Genomic DNA, 12792 nt, shown 5'->3' with positions numbered 1-12792 from the left:
GGCTGATCACTGCCAAGTTCAAAGTGGGGCAGAAAAGGCCTAGAACTTGGGCGACGTTTAGCGCGAACCACACGTACACGCACTGAAATTCAAACACAGACCGTCAAATACACACACACACTCAAATACACACACCCACACACTCTCACACTCACACACACTCAAATACACACACACTCTCACACTCATACACACACACACTCAAATACGCACACACACTCTCACACTCACATACACACACACACACACTCAAATACACACACACTCAAATACACACACACACTCTCACACACACACTCAAATACACACACACTCAAATACTCACACACACTTAAATACACACACACTCAAATACACACACACTCAAATAGACACACACACACACTCAAATACACACACACACTCAAATATACACACACTCAAATAGACACACACTCAAATAGACACACACACTCAAATAGACACACACACACTCTCAAATACACACACTTAAATACTCACACACACTCAAATACACACACGCACATTCAAATACACACACTCAAATACACACACTCAAATACTCATACACGCTCAAGTACTCACACATATACACACATATACACACACTCAAATACTCACACACAAATACACACAAGCACAATCAAATATTCATAACACAAATACACAAATATTCACGCACACACACTCAAATATTCACACAAACGTACACAATCAGACATCCACACACAAACACACACTTAAATATAGACACACACGCCAATATTTACATACAAACACACACATATTCAAATATCCACACACACAAATGTTTACACGCACATATTCACACAGACACTTACATTCAAACACACAGTCAAATATTCACACACAAACATAGACATAAGCACTCAGACAAGCGCATACATGATCACATATACAAATTCACAAGTACAAACAGGTACTCAAAAACACACTTAGCGCACACACATATGCGCTCACTCAGGCACAGACTGTATAAGCGCTATTTCGCCCTCAGGAACAGACACACGCTCACAAACTTTTAGCCGTCCTCTTACACTTACACACACACACCTCTGTCACAGCAGAATAATCCACAGAGAACGCCAATGTATCGGCTGCATGTTAATCTTGGTGAAGTTAAGGACGGATAATATCTTACAACAATTAAAATTTGTTTAAAAAGAAACGTTTTAAATCAATAGATTTTCGATTAACCAAGAGCTGTTTGACTATTGAAAACTGCTCGTTGATTCTGGCTCCATTTCCTCCACACAAGTGTGAAAAATTGTAATTAATTGGACTGAATATAAATAACATTTCTTATGAGGCATTTAATATAATTGCCCAACAAAAGCCTGTTTCCATCTTTAGGTGCAGCTGATAGATGTGCTGACAAGTGCAAGGTAAATATGTTAGTATTAAAAGCAGACCTGATAACATAATGATGCTTTAGTGATTCGATGGACAATTAAAACCTCCTAAATTATGCAACGAGTCTGTGTAATCCATTACGTCAGCATAATATTACACACGGAAAATCATGAACAATATAATAGATGTGGAATAGCCCTCATTTCCTCGCGAGTTTCCAGCCATTTGTGCTGAGTTCTGAAGGAGTTTGTCTGTACAATAAGTTGTATTCTGCATGTGCCCGGCTAGAAAGGAATGTTGGTCCTCGGAAACAATAGAAATATCTAAAATTATTGACTGTCAACAGTTGATCAAAGCGTTATTATAAATTACACCCGTGTCTTGACGAGTTCCCAAAACAACTCCTCGTCAGAGGATGAGGGAGTTGTTTATATTTGTACCGACTGGGGTAGAGATTAGAGAATCCCAGTTGACATTCACAGGTTGCGAGGTAAGGATTGCTTGATTTGTATTTAAAATATAACAAGCATTAGCCAAGGTCGAAGCGATATTAAAGTTAATCTCTCCTGCCAGTAAGACATGTCCCACGTGTTTTCTGTTGGATCTTAATTAATTCGCGCTATAGCGATTTGTGTGGGACATGGAGCCCGGAGCCATCAGCTTCCCTGATCATTCACTCATTATTTGGCCTATTTTTTTGAAAAAAAATGCATTCATGTATTAGCTTACCAGCCAATTAGATCAGTTGCACTGTTTCAGAAAAGGGCGGCTGGGAATTAAGATCTGATATTTGCTGTTTGTTAAAAACAGACTCCGAGATGGCTGTCACTGCCAGTGAATGATTTAATATTCGGCTTCTGAATGCAGCTGAATTCCTGCTAAATGGTCTAAATCCCAACACTTCCGCACATTCTGATGCGGAACAAAATGTTTTGCAATGTAAATCACTTGTGGCCCCACTTGCCTTCAGATTTATGAGTTTTAACACAAAACAGGTGTGAAGTTATCGGATACCAAACTGTCAATTTATTGGCCCAGGGGTTACATTTAATAATTGGAGGCTCAGAGACAGGTAAATCTGACGGCAGTGGTGTGAAAGTTCTACCGGCGGTGTTCTGTCACAGTACAAGTGTCGGGAAACAAGTATAGTAGACTTTTTTTAAAAAAATGATGTCCCAGTGAAATCATTCATGAAAATAGCGAGGTGGGTGGGGTGGGGGAGGGGGGTGGAGATGAGGTGATGGGGGGAGAGCGGGGGTGGGGGAAGGACATGAGGGGCGCCATCGATTGATTGGTAATCTCTGATTTGGAAATCCAAAGAGCATAATGTTGAGTGATGGCCGCTATTATTGCACCAATTAAATATTGAACTGACATCACAAACTGATTGAAACCAGGGAACACAGCCCCCTCCCCCACACTCTTGCCAGGAGAAAGAATTCAAACGCTGCTTCATTTACATCCGGCACAATTTTAAATTCCCTTCGGAAGCAAGTCTTGTCTTTCCGAAGCTTTCGTTTTATGAGCACGGATTAATTTTCCAAATGATTTAAATTCAAAATCCGCAAGTTCGTGAGCTCCAACCCTCGGGATCCCCCCCCCCACCCCCCCGAACCAAATCACAGCGACAATCGTGTATTTACGGGTGGGAATGAGAAATGTTACAGAAAAAATGCAACATTTGTTTTTTGTAAATCAAAGTTGTTTAATGTTAACTTGGTTGTAACCCTTTCCTCCTCCAAAAAAAAACTGTACATAGGTTTTGTTAGAAAACAAGTCTTCATAAATATTGTTTCAAATACCGATAATTAAATTACAAAGTGATAAATATGACATTATGAATATGTATATTTACAGAAAATAGTTAAAAAGGCAACGTTATATTTAACTGTCACGATCCTAGTGTGATACACTACATCCCAGGCTGCGAGCGAGAAGCACTAAAAACGACAACAGATTTGACCCAATTGAACAGGAGAATACATTCACAAGATTTGTTTTTTTTTAAAGTTCAAGACATTACAGGACTTTGGCACGTTTTAAGACTGTGTGAGTTTCACTATCAATCACCTTCCAGGTGCCACGAGTTCACTATTGAAACGAATGGTCTACGCGAGATTCCCTCTGTCACAAACCCCTTCCCCGGAGAAAATAATTAAAACCTGCCAAAATCAAACAGCCAAAAAAAAAACAGCCCCGCAAAAAAATAATCACCTCTGGAATCCGACAACAATCCGGTTCGCATCCTGAGCAAAGTGTGTGGTCAGTCTTAGTTGAGGCCAGGGTCCATCATCAAAAACTTGTCCCTTGCAAAACAAACCATCCAGCGGCGTCCCTTCCGCCGTCTGCCTTCTGCCGACAGGATTTCACTTTGCCTCTGCCCAGAAGGTTTCAACAGGTCGGACCCGGCGAGCTGCTGATTTCCCTTTTTGAACGAACTCCTCGTTTTGTTCTCAGACATACCATTCATTGAAATTGGGCGGCAGCGGCGGGTTATGGCTGCTTGTGTTCTGTGTAGCCGGTGCCGGGTTTTTGCTTGGATCTTCGCTGTTTGAGGAGAGGAGGCTGGGGGGTGTCGAGGACTCGTAGCCGGAGCTCGGCGCTGGAGATGAATCCGAACCTTGAGACTCGTGTACCTAGAATTACAAAAAAAAGAAACAAAAATAAATCTGTTTTTTCTGCGCCTTCCTTTAACCCGGAACAATCTCGTTCGGCGTTTGTAATTGTCCCCAAAGTCCAAACATGTGAAATCACTGCGCAAATAATTGAACAGAATCACACCAGCCTGCTTAAAAGGGGCAAAGTCTGTCTCAGTGTATTTGTGGATTGCCTCTGGGAGCCAGCATCCCACCTACATGTGACAAGTAAGCAATTGACTACCTTCATGTGCTTCCGAAGAGAACTCGGATGTGTGTACGACTTGTCACACATTCTGCAGATGTACGGTTTATCTGATGTGTGCACATGCATGTGCTTCTTGCGATCACTGCTGTTAGCGAATCTCCTGTCGCAACCCTCGAACTCACACTTAAACGGCTTTTCACCTGAACAAAATTTAAAAAAAGAACATTTGTACACGTACCGATAACATCCACAATTTGTGTACATTAATTTACCGATTCCCTGATTTTCCCGGGCACTTTGCGGTCCTAACCGAGCATTTTAGCATGAAGTGTTTGCTGCTGTCTCTCTGCTGCTGACAGTTGGAAAATAAATGGCAAACCAGGAGGTAGAAATCTAAAATAAATCCACCGAAAGCGAGATGTTTCAGATATTAAATCGCTTCATTGTACAATTAATTCCTTCGCTGCAATTAGTAAAAACATCGTGTGGTATGATCTATAACCCTGTTTGTATTTAGTGAAGTTATTTAGGTTGCAGTCACTGTTTAAGAAGACGCCTCGCTGGACAAATGAAAGTTTGAACTAATCCTATTTGTCAAACATGGAAGAGAAAAAGAGACTTTTTAAAAAATCACACGACAAATTCCCCCAACAGTTTCCATTTTTTTCTCATAAACATGTGGACAATTTGCTTCATCAGCGAAAAAACTCTGCAAATAAACTCATGGATTCCCAGTCTGTGACCGTTGTAAACATGTTTAGCAGTTTTAAAAAAACACTGCAACGAGGCTGGGGCTAAGAGAAAGGTTTTTGATTCCTTTCCAAGTGGAATAAAATGTTCTTGTTGAGTGTTTTCTCAGATCGGAAACAAACACAGGAATCTTTAGAATTGGCTTTTAACAAAATAAAAAGACCCCTCTGGCGCTAAGGGGCGATTGACAAACAGTGAGGCTGTGTTTTTCTCTCTCGACTGTCGATAAGTGTCTTTTACACATTCCTCACATACACACACACACACCCCAGTGAAAGTGAGCGTTTTCCGGTCAAGTTTTTTTTTGTGATAAAAAGATCTAAAGTAAAATCTCGCCCAAATGTAAAATCTCCGGCGCTTTGTTTGAGCTGGGAGTTGAGCCTGAAGAGATTTGGGGGGGTGGGGGGAACTCGGCTGCCCGTGTGCCTTGGAATTAATTCTGCAAACTGGAGCTGGGAAGCAGTTGGAAGAATGAAGTGGGAGCCCATGCGGGGGCCGCTTTCTGGTTACCTGTGTGGGTCCGTTTGTGAATCTTTAGATTCTCGGAGCGGGCGAATATTTTGCCACATCCCGGGAAGGGACACGGGAACGGTTTCTCGCCAGTATGTACTCGGATGTGATTAATGAGTTTGTATTTGGCTTTAAAAGATTTGCCTCCGCGAGGACACTGCTCCCAGTAGCAAATGTGATTGGTTTGCTCGGGTCCGCCAACATGCTCAATGGTGATGTGTGTGACCAGTTCGTGCATGCTGCCGAAAGTTCTCTCGCAAGTCTTTTTGCTACGATTGATCTGAACTTCATCCATCCACTTGCAGGGCAATTCCTGTTTGATGGGTTGTCTCATATAACGAAAGAAAGCCCCGGCTCCGTGGTGGCTGGCCACATTCATGCCCACATTCATGTTCATCGGGCTGTAATTGTGAAGCTGGGCAGCGGCATACGGGTCAGTCCGGTGGTTGCTTACCCCTCGGTAAGGATCTGCTCTGCCGAATATGTCAGTGTGTAAGCCCAGGCGCATCTGCCCGTTCACAACGTGCCCACTGGGAGATGTATGGCTGGCCGCTTGTTCGTGGAGTCCGGGGAATAGGATGTGTCCCGGGTTGTCTGCCATCCCCGGGGGGGCGTGCATCCCCCCGGCCGGCGAGCTGAACATGCCTTGCTGAGCACTTGTGGAAGGACACTCTCCGATCCCGCCGCTCCGGTTCCGGAATAGGAAGTCCCGGCTCGAATTGAAATGTGTCCCGCCGTAGGAGCCAACTTGGCCGGCGTGCGGAGCCAGGGCGGCGGCGTATCCGGATCCCTGCGGGGTGAAGGCAGATGTCTGGCTGCCCGACATGTCGTGGGAGGCCGGGCTGAGTTTGAAGGCTCCGGGGTGAGGTGAGTCGCAGAAGGGGCTGAGTCCCAGAGCCGGGTCCCGGTTGGCCATGTCATGGTGCCGCGGGCTGGCGAAGCTCCCCACGCCCAGCGCAGGGAACTGGGGGCCCCCATCCAATAACATCGCCATCTCCACAATCCGGATCACACACTCCCCGAACACTTAGCCAGAGGGAGGGGGGTGGGGGGAGGGAGGGGAGGGGGAGGGGGGGCAAAGAGCCCTAACAACTTTGCAGAATGTGTTGTCTCAGTCCCCTCACATTAGCAATGGGCTGCCAGTGTTGTCCAAGAGTGAATCGCTGATCCCAATCAGACTAAAGCTCTCTTCAATAGGCTGATGCTCTCACACTGATAGAGTCAATCACTCAACTCCCCAGAACATAACTCAACTCAAGAGGCAACCCACCAGCAGCCAATCACAGACAGGCACTATTGTCATCACGTGAGCGCCCTGCTGTGTGTTGATTGGAAGAGGAACAGTTGACTGGCGATTACAAATACAAGAGTCGCAGAGTTGCTTGATGGGGATTGGTTGATTGGAGGGTTATTTACAGGTATGGCACCTCCATGTTATCGCCCTTGATTAATTGGGCCTAGTTCAACCTTATTTGCATTTACTCTTCCATTTAATTTCACAAACAGCGGTTGAAATGTGCGGTATATTTGGACTTAATTTGGCGCAACCGGTGTCATGGTGCGGAGAGCAATCTGCTCTTTCTGTACAGCTATTGTGGTTAAATCATTGGCGAGGTTTTTTATTTAGAAAAGAAACACAGAGGTTTGTACTGGAAAGGAGCCGGAACAATACACAACTCTGGTGTCAATCAAATCTCCAGACAGGATTGTCCATCTCGAGCAGTGAGAAACATTAGCTCATTTTTTTTTCCACTGCCGTTCTCAGATATTTAAACTTCAACCGTATTTATTTTTCTTTCAATTAGTTTCTACCCATCTGGTTATTTGAATTAGTCCCCTGAGTTTAGGGTGTAAAAAGAACCTTCCTGTCCTTTGAAAAAAAATGTTTTTGGAACTTCACTGAGCAGTGAGTTGTAATCAATAAAGATAAAGCAGTTCACAGTTTCACACAAACGGAAAAATTCTGTCTGCGCCGCCTCCTGCTTTAGAAATTAGTCAATTCTTCAACATTCTGGGCTTTACATATTTCCCGCACATTGTCAAACAATACTAGAGTCCCATTCGATTGTGCCCACTGTAAGAAAATCTGTCAAGACAATTCTAGTGTTTGTAAGATTGTTGTTATTGTTACTCGCCGGTGAAGCCTCCTCTCTGAGTCAATCCTGCCTCTCAGTTATTGGATTTAATTGTATTTTCCATCGGCTCAATCCTCCCCAGGACACGGCGATAGCTGTATTAGGAAGGAGAGTGAGAGAGAGGGGCTGTGAAAGGTCTAGGATTTGGATATCCTGAGATTCTCTCACCCTCAGAGTCTGGCCATTGAGCACTTTTCACAGGGACTGCCGCCGCCTCGCTGCAGGAAACATGAAATCTGATCAAGTTCAGGGCTGCATTGAGACTGCTTCATGCGGCGCTTTATAACACGGCCCTTTGACGCCCCTTATCCCCAACCAGTACATTGGAAAGAACTTCACCTCCTTTTTTTAGTTTTGCAAAGAGCTGCAAATCCAGTGTAGATGCACAGGCTTCTCTAGAGCATGTTGCCATAAAACGCATATTATCCATAAAGTTTTCAAGCAAAAAAGCAGCCGGGAGGTGAGTCCTTCTTTATTCCGACCAAACTAATCGTTGCAAGTCGTAACCAAAGCCTTTCCTTTCTTTTCAACATTGTTTTAAAGAGAAAAATTATGTGGTAACATTTCCCCGAGGCAAGCTCATCACAGAGAGAAGAGAAAGGCTTCCTTCTAACGTCAGTACATTCAGCATAAATGTTTTAATTAGTCGAAGTGGTCTGATTTACTACCAGAAGGGTTTTTTTGTTTTAGATATGTTTGCAGATTATTAGGAGTAGTGTCGGTTTTAGTGATCGGAAACGTGTGAATGGGGGAGAAGAAGCAGCGACTTGTACAAGTCACTCTGAACTGGTTTTGTGTTGGGTTTGGTTTGAGATGTAACAACCAACCCACTCACCGATTTAACCTCGATTTCTCGGCGCAGTGACGAGCAAGTTCTTTCACAGATTGTGTGTACATGTATATCAAACTGTTGGAGCTCAACTTGGGGCATAAGGAAAAGGTTAAAAGTTTTCTTGTGAATGTTAGTTTTTTTTTAAACGAGTAAAGCGGGTGACGCCCGCATCCCTCGCCAACCTTCCCGGTTCAATTGTTTGAGGGAGTCTTGCGGTTTCAGTGTTATTCCGAGGGCAGGATCGCCACCGTTCTGGATTTCAGTGTTTCTGGGAGATAATTAATGACAAGACGCACGTGCTCCGTTTTCTCTGTAACAAAAACGCGTAATTCAATTAGGTCATCAACTGACTATCCCGTTGTATCCACTCTCTGAAGTCACCGACTGAGGGCAAGGCAGGCTATTTGACCTCTGACTCGCAGCCGACCACATGTGTAGCCCTCTGATGCCGTGTTTAAAATAATTCTGGCCAACTGTTATCATCACAACCTAAAAAAGAGCGAGAAACGCACCTTCCGAAGCAGTCCAATTTTAAAACTACAAATCTCACCCAGTGGGCATTACATTAGGCGGGCCTTGTTGAGTTCCATTCAGTTTGGAACAGCAATATTCGGCGACAGCGATTTTCATATAAATATCATTCGAAATAAATCACTGTAAACACGAAACGGACATAAATGTCGTGAGGTAAATTCTCCTGCCTCTGCTTTACACCAATGTTAGTATTCTAATCTAATCTGTGTGGGTAACATGGCCAGAGATATAAATAGACTTTGATAATATGCTATTGGGATGGGAGTTACTAGTTTCCCTTCATACATTCAATTAAGGTATTAACATGTATAAATACAGAAAATAAAATATTACATTTATAACAGTATTTTCTTTTCTTTCTTAACATGTAGAAATGTATTTTACTGAGGAAATGCTGCTCGATTCACAGTAAACACTAATGCTTTGTCCTGTGGTTTAATCGCTCTCCCGCTCAAATCACAAAAATATTGATTTAATGTTTGCAGCTGATTTTATGATGGAAATATAACAATATACCTTCTGTTAAAACAAATCCATCAAGCTGCACCTCCGCTCTTAGTAAAGGTGCAGGGCATCTTGGGGGAGTGTTGGAAATGAATCGAAACAGTAGCACATTTCAGTTAAAAACTTTATTTATTTACATTCCTTGGGAAACACAGAAAATCCAGTTGGGCAGGATGGGCTTGATCGAGTTTCACCAAATAAAATGAGTCAGTGAAGTTTTTTTCAGAAAGCACCATACCTAGATGCATCAATCTAGGTTAGACAAACGATGTTGCATTTTAAATTCCTTCAATTTGTCACGTATGGCTTTTTGTAATAAATTATTTGTGCGATGATATTGTTAAGTGACAGATTTAGTATTTTTCGGGTGAGTTATGTGTACACGGTGATTCAAGCGGCGACATAATTCAATTAAGCATCTTTCTAAATTACTTGAAGCAATAAATCTATCCGATGTTCTGCTATTTATTTTGTGAAGGAGAGGTCCCGCGTGGAACTCAAATCTGAACTTTTCCCAATCGATTTTGCCAGCCGAATTCACTCGGTTCCTGAGGACCCCGCCAGGGATGGGCAATAAAGACTGGCCTAGCCAGCGACCCCCACAAAGAATTAACAAAAAAAGTTGCGGTCTGTAATGTAATGAATTGATTTAGTTTTATGACATGCGTTCAACAATATTACAATTATAAAGACAATTAACTACAGTCAGTTCCAAATTTGGATATTTGATTTCAGTTCATTTCAATTACAGTTCCTTTGCATTAGATAAACTCGCTAAAGGGCGATCATCCCATTTCTGTTCTAAGACTTTACGATGAGTATTTTTATTTGTGTGTCTTTATCTTTTTGTGAGCATTTCTTGAGGGGTTCCCCTATTTGATCTAATTGTCCAACAAGGTTAAAATAAGAGTCTTTCCAGTGAAATTGTTACATCCCGGGTTTTGGGAAAACTTGTAATCAAATCTCCATCCTGTGGGCATCGCCTTGTCTGTACCGAAAATTCGATTCTCAAGGCGAGGCAAGAACTGTAAATTCGCGCATTTATTAATAGCGGGAACCTCGGATCAATCAGAAAGAGGGCCGTGTTTACATAGTACTAAAAACTACAACAGGATTTTCACAACGCAGCGCCGACTCCGGCGTAAAATCGCCGGATCAACTGTTTGTTAATTAGCAGGGTGAGATTTATTCTGGTATGAGGGAGTCCAGTTTAACTGCATATAGACAGGTTTAAACATAACCGCTGGAGATACAAAATGAGCAATCTGCGTCCAAAAATCTTCGTAATTTGTCAATGTAATTGAAGCTGAGAAACTGATTTATGTATTTGTTCTGAGTAGGGTTCCTGAGAGGGAATTTTCCCTCAGTTGATATAATTATTATAGTTACAATACCATATCAGATCTGATATGTACAAACCACTTCAGTGTGACAATTCACTTCACTCTCTCTCCGCCCTAACAGACGTTTCTGACACTAAAACATATTTGGCGTTTTTTTAAGGTCATTGGGTTTGTTCTTGATGTTTATCCAGGTTATGCTTGTCATTTTGGAGATTTACTCAACCATTTTGTTTCTTTTTTCAAAGGACAGGCCAGCAATGTTTCTTCAATGTTAGGTGTAATGAATGATTTTTAATTTTGATTTAATTTTGTGTGAGTGGAAATAATATCTTTAAATTCAATACAGGGAATCGGTGTCTTCAAAGTTGCCGAGCTATATTTTATGAAATTTATCATTTGTTTAATACAATTGGCGCTTTAAATGCAATCTGTAATATCAGAGTGACCCTGCTAAACGTATGTGTTACATTTCGATGGAAATGTTAGAATTTCTCTTGCAGACTGATATTAATAACGGGGAGTCAGGCGGATTCCAATTTTTGACCATAAAAGATGAAACAGCAGCAAATTAATCTCCAATTGTCTGTCGGTTTTCAGAGCCCAATCAATCGATAACCGATGCACCGTCCGGCATGACATGATTTATGCAAGTCACGTTATGGGAAATGCTGACAAAATAATGGTTTTCATTGGTGTTCGGGGGAACCTTAAGTAAATACACTATCAACAACCCTAAAGCATCGTAAATCTCACCCTCTGTTTATATCAAATGTGCCGATTCCGTCAATAAAACGGCACCGGCCGCTAATTGCACCTCGCCCCTGTGATAGAGGGAGTAAAGGAAAACCTTATTTCTTATGAAGTGCGGGATCATTGTACGATTACCTTTTGCAGTTGAGAATAGTTGTAAATATCTCAATCAGTAATGATGCTGACCTGTGACCCGGAGGGTGGTTTGATTGTATTTAGCTCTTTTGTTATCCGCATACTTTTTATTGACCCTTTCTGCGTGACTGCGCCCTGAGAAGCAACGAAAGTGAGGCAACACTCGAAGGTATTTGTGTGAGTCACCAGCCGTCAGTACGAGTTGTTGAGTGGAACCACAATAAGAGCCCTTTATCTAGTCTCCCGCCCCGAACTCACTGTTCAAACACAACCAGAGATAAGCGACAACTACCAAAGGGCATCTCATCACTTGACAGTATTTCCTGTTGAATTGAAATATTCTTTCGATTTAAGCAAATATACATACGGTTTCTATCAATCTATCTATTTATCTATCTACCGATCCGTCTATCTAGTTATTTATTTGCCTATTCATCTATCTAGCTTACATGGTATTAAGGGGAATAGACAGAGTGAAACTGGTTGGAGAGTTTAGAATCGGTGGCAGAGTGTAAACATGAGAGGCAGACCTGTCAGGGGCGAAATTAGACAACGCTTCTAAACACAAGGGTAGAAGTGGAACTCTTTTCCAACAATAGCAACCGATGCTAGATCAATTGTTCAATTTGAATCTGCGATTGATAGATTTCTGTTCACCGAAAGCACTGAGGGATATGGAGAAAAGGCGGATATGGAGTTGGCTATCACAGTCTATTGAATGGCGGGATGGGCTGGAGGGACTGAATGACCTCCTCCTGTCCTTCCTTCCCCTCTATTTATCCATCAGTCTACCTAGCCACCCATCCACAAGTCTACCTGTGCTATCAAGCCATATGATTTACAGTTGGCAGTTATACTGTACACACAGTTATCTACCGCATGGATCTGCCTGTCAAAAGTTGTATTTATTATCTTGGATTAATTTATGAGTTGGTCAGACCAGCTCAATGTGGCTGGATTCAATAGGAAACAGATTCCAACCGTTGAGTACAAATGGACCCCACCGCCCGCGTCTGAAACTGGAAACCTTTGCTCATTCAGATAGCCGCTTTGAACAGTTTATGTTTCACAAGTATAATTT

The 12792-nt window shown here is 42.4% G+C and overlaps 1 protein-coding gene across 1 annotated transcript; it reads right to left on the bottom strand.

Moving 5' to 3' along the window:
- Positions 1–3064: 3064 nt before the first annotated feature.
- zic3 (zic family member 3 heterotaxy 1 (odd-paired homolog, Drosophila)) lies at positions 3065–6702 on the bottom strand. Its single transcript, XM_078210401.1, has 3 exons — positions 5479–6702; positions 4255–4418; positions 3065–4010 (listed from the first exon to the last, which is right to left on the bottom strand). The coding sequence occupies exons 1-3, from the start codon at positions 6470–6472 to the stop codon at positions 3828–3830; spliced, it is 1341 nt and encodes a 446-aa protein (XP_078066527.1). The 5' UTR covers positions 6473–6702; the 3' UTR covers positions 3065–3827.
- Positions 6703–12792: the final 6090 nt, after the last annotated feature.

This window comes from Mustelus asterias, chromosome 4, assembly GCF_964213995.1.
Source record: "Mustelus asterias chromosome 4, sMusAst1.hap1.1, whole genome shotgun sequence".
NCBI lineage: Eukaryota > Metazoa > Chordata > Chondrichthyes > Carcharhiniformes > Triakidae > Mustelus > Mustelus asterias.
Note: the sequence above shows the minus strand (reverse complement) of the source record. Positions and strands in the feature narration are given on the sequence as shown.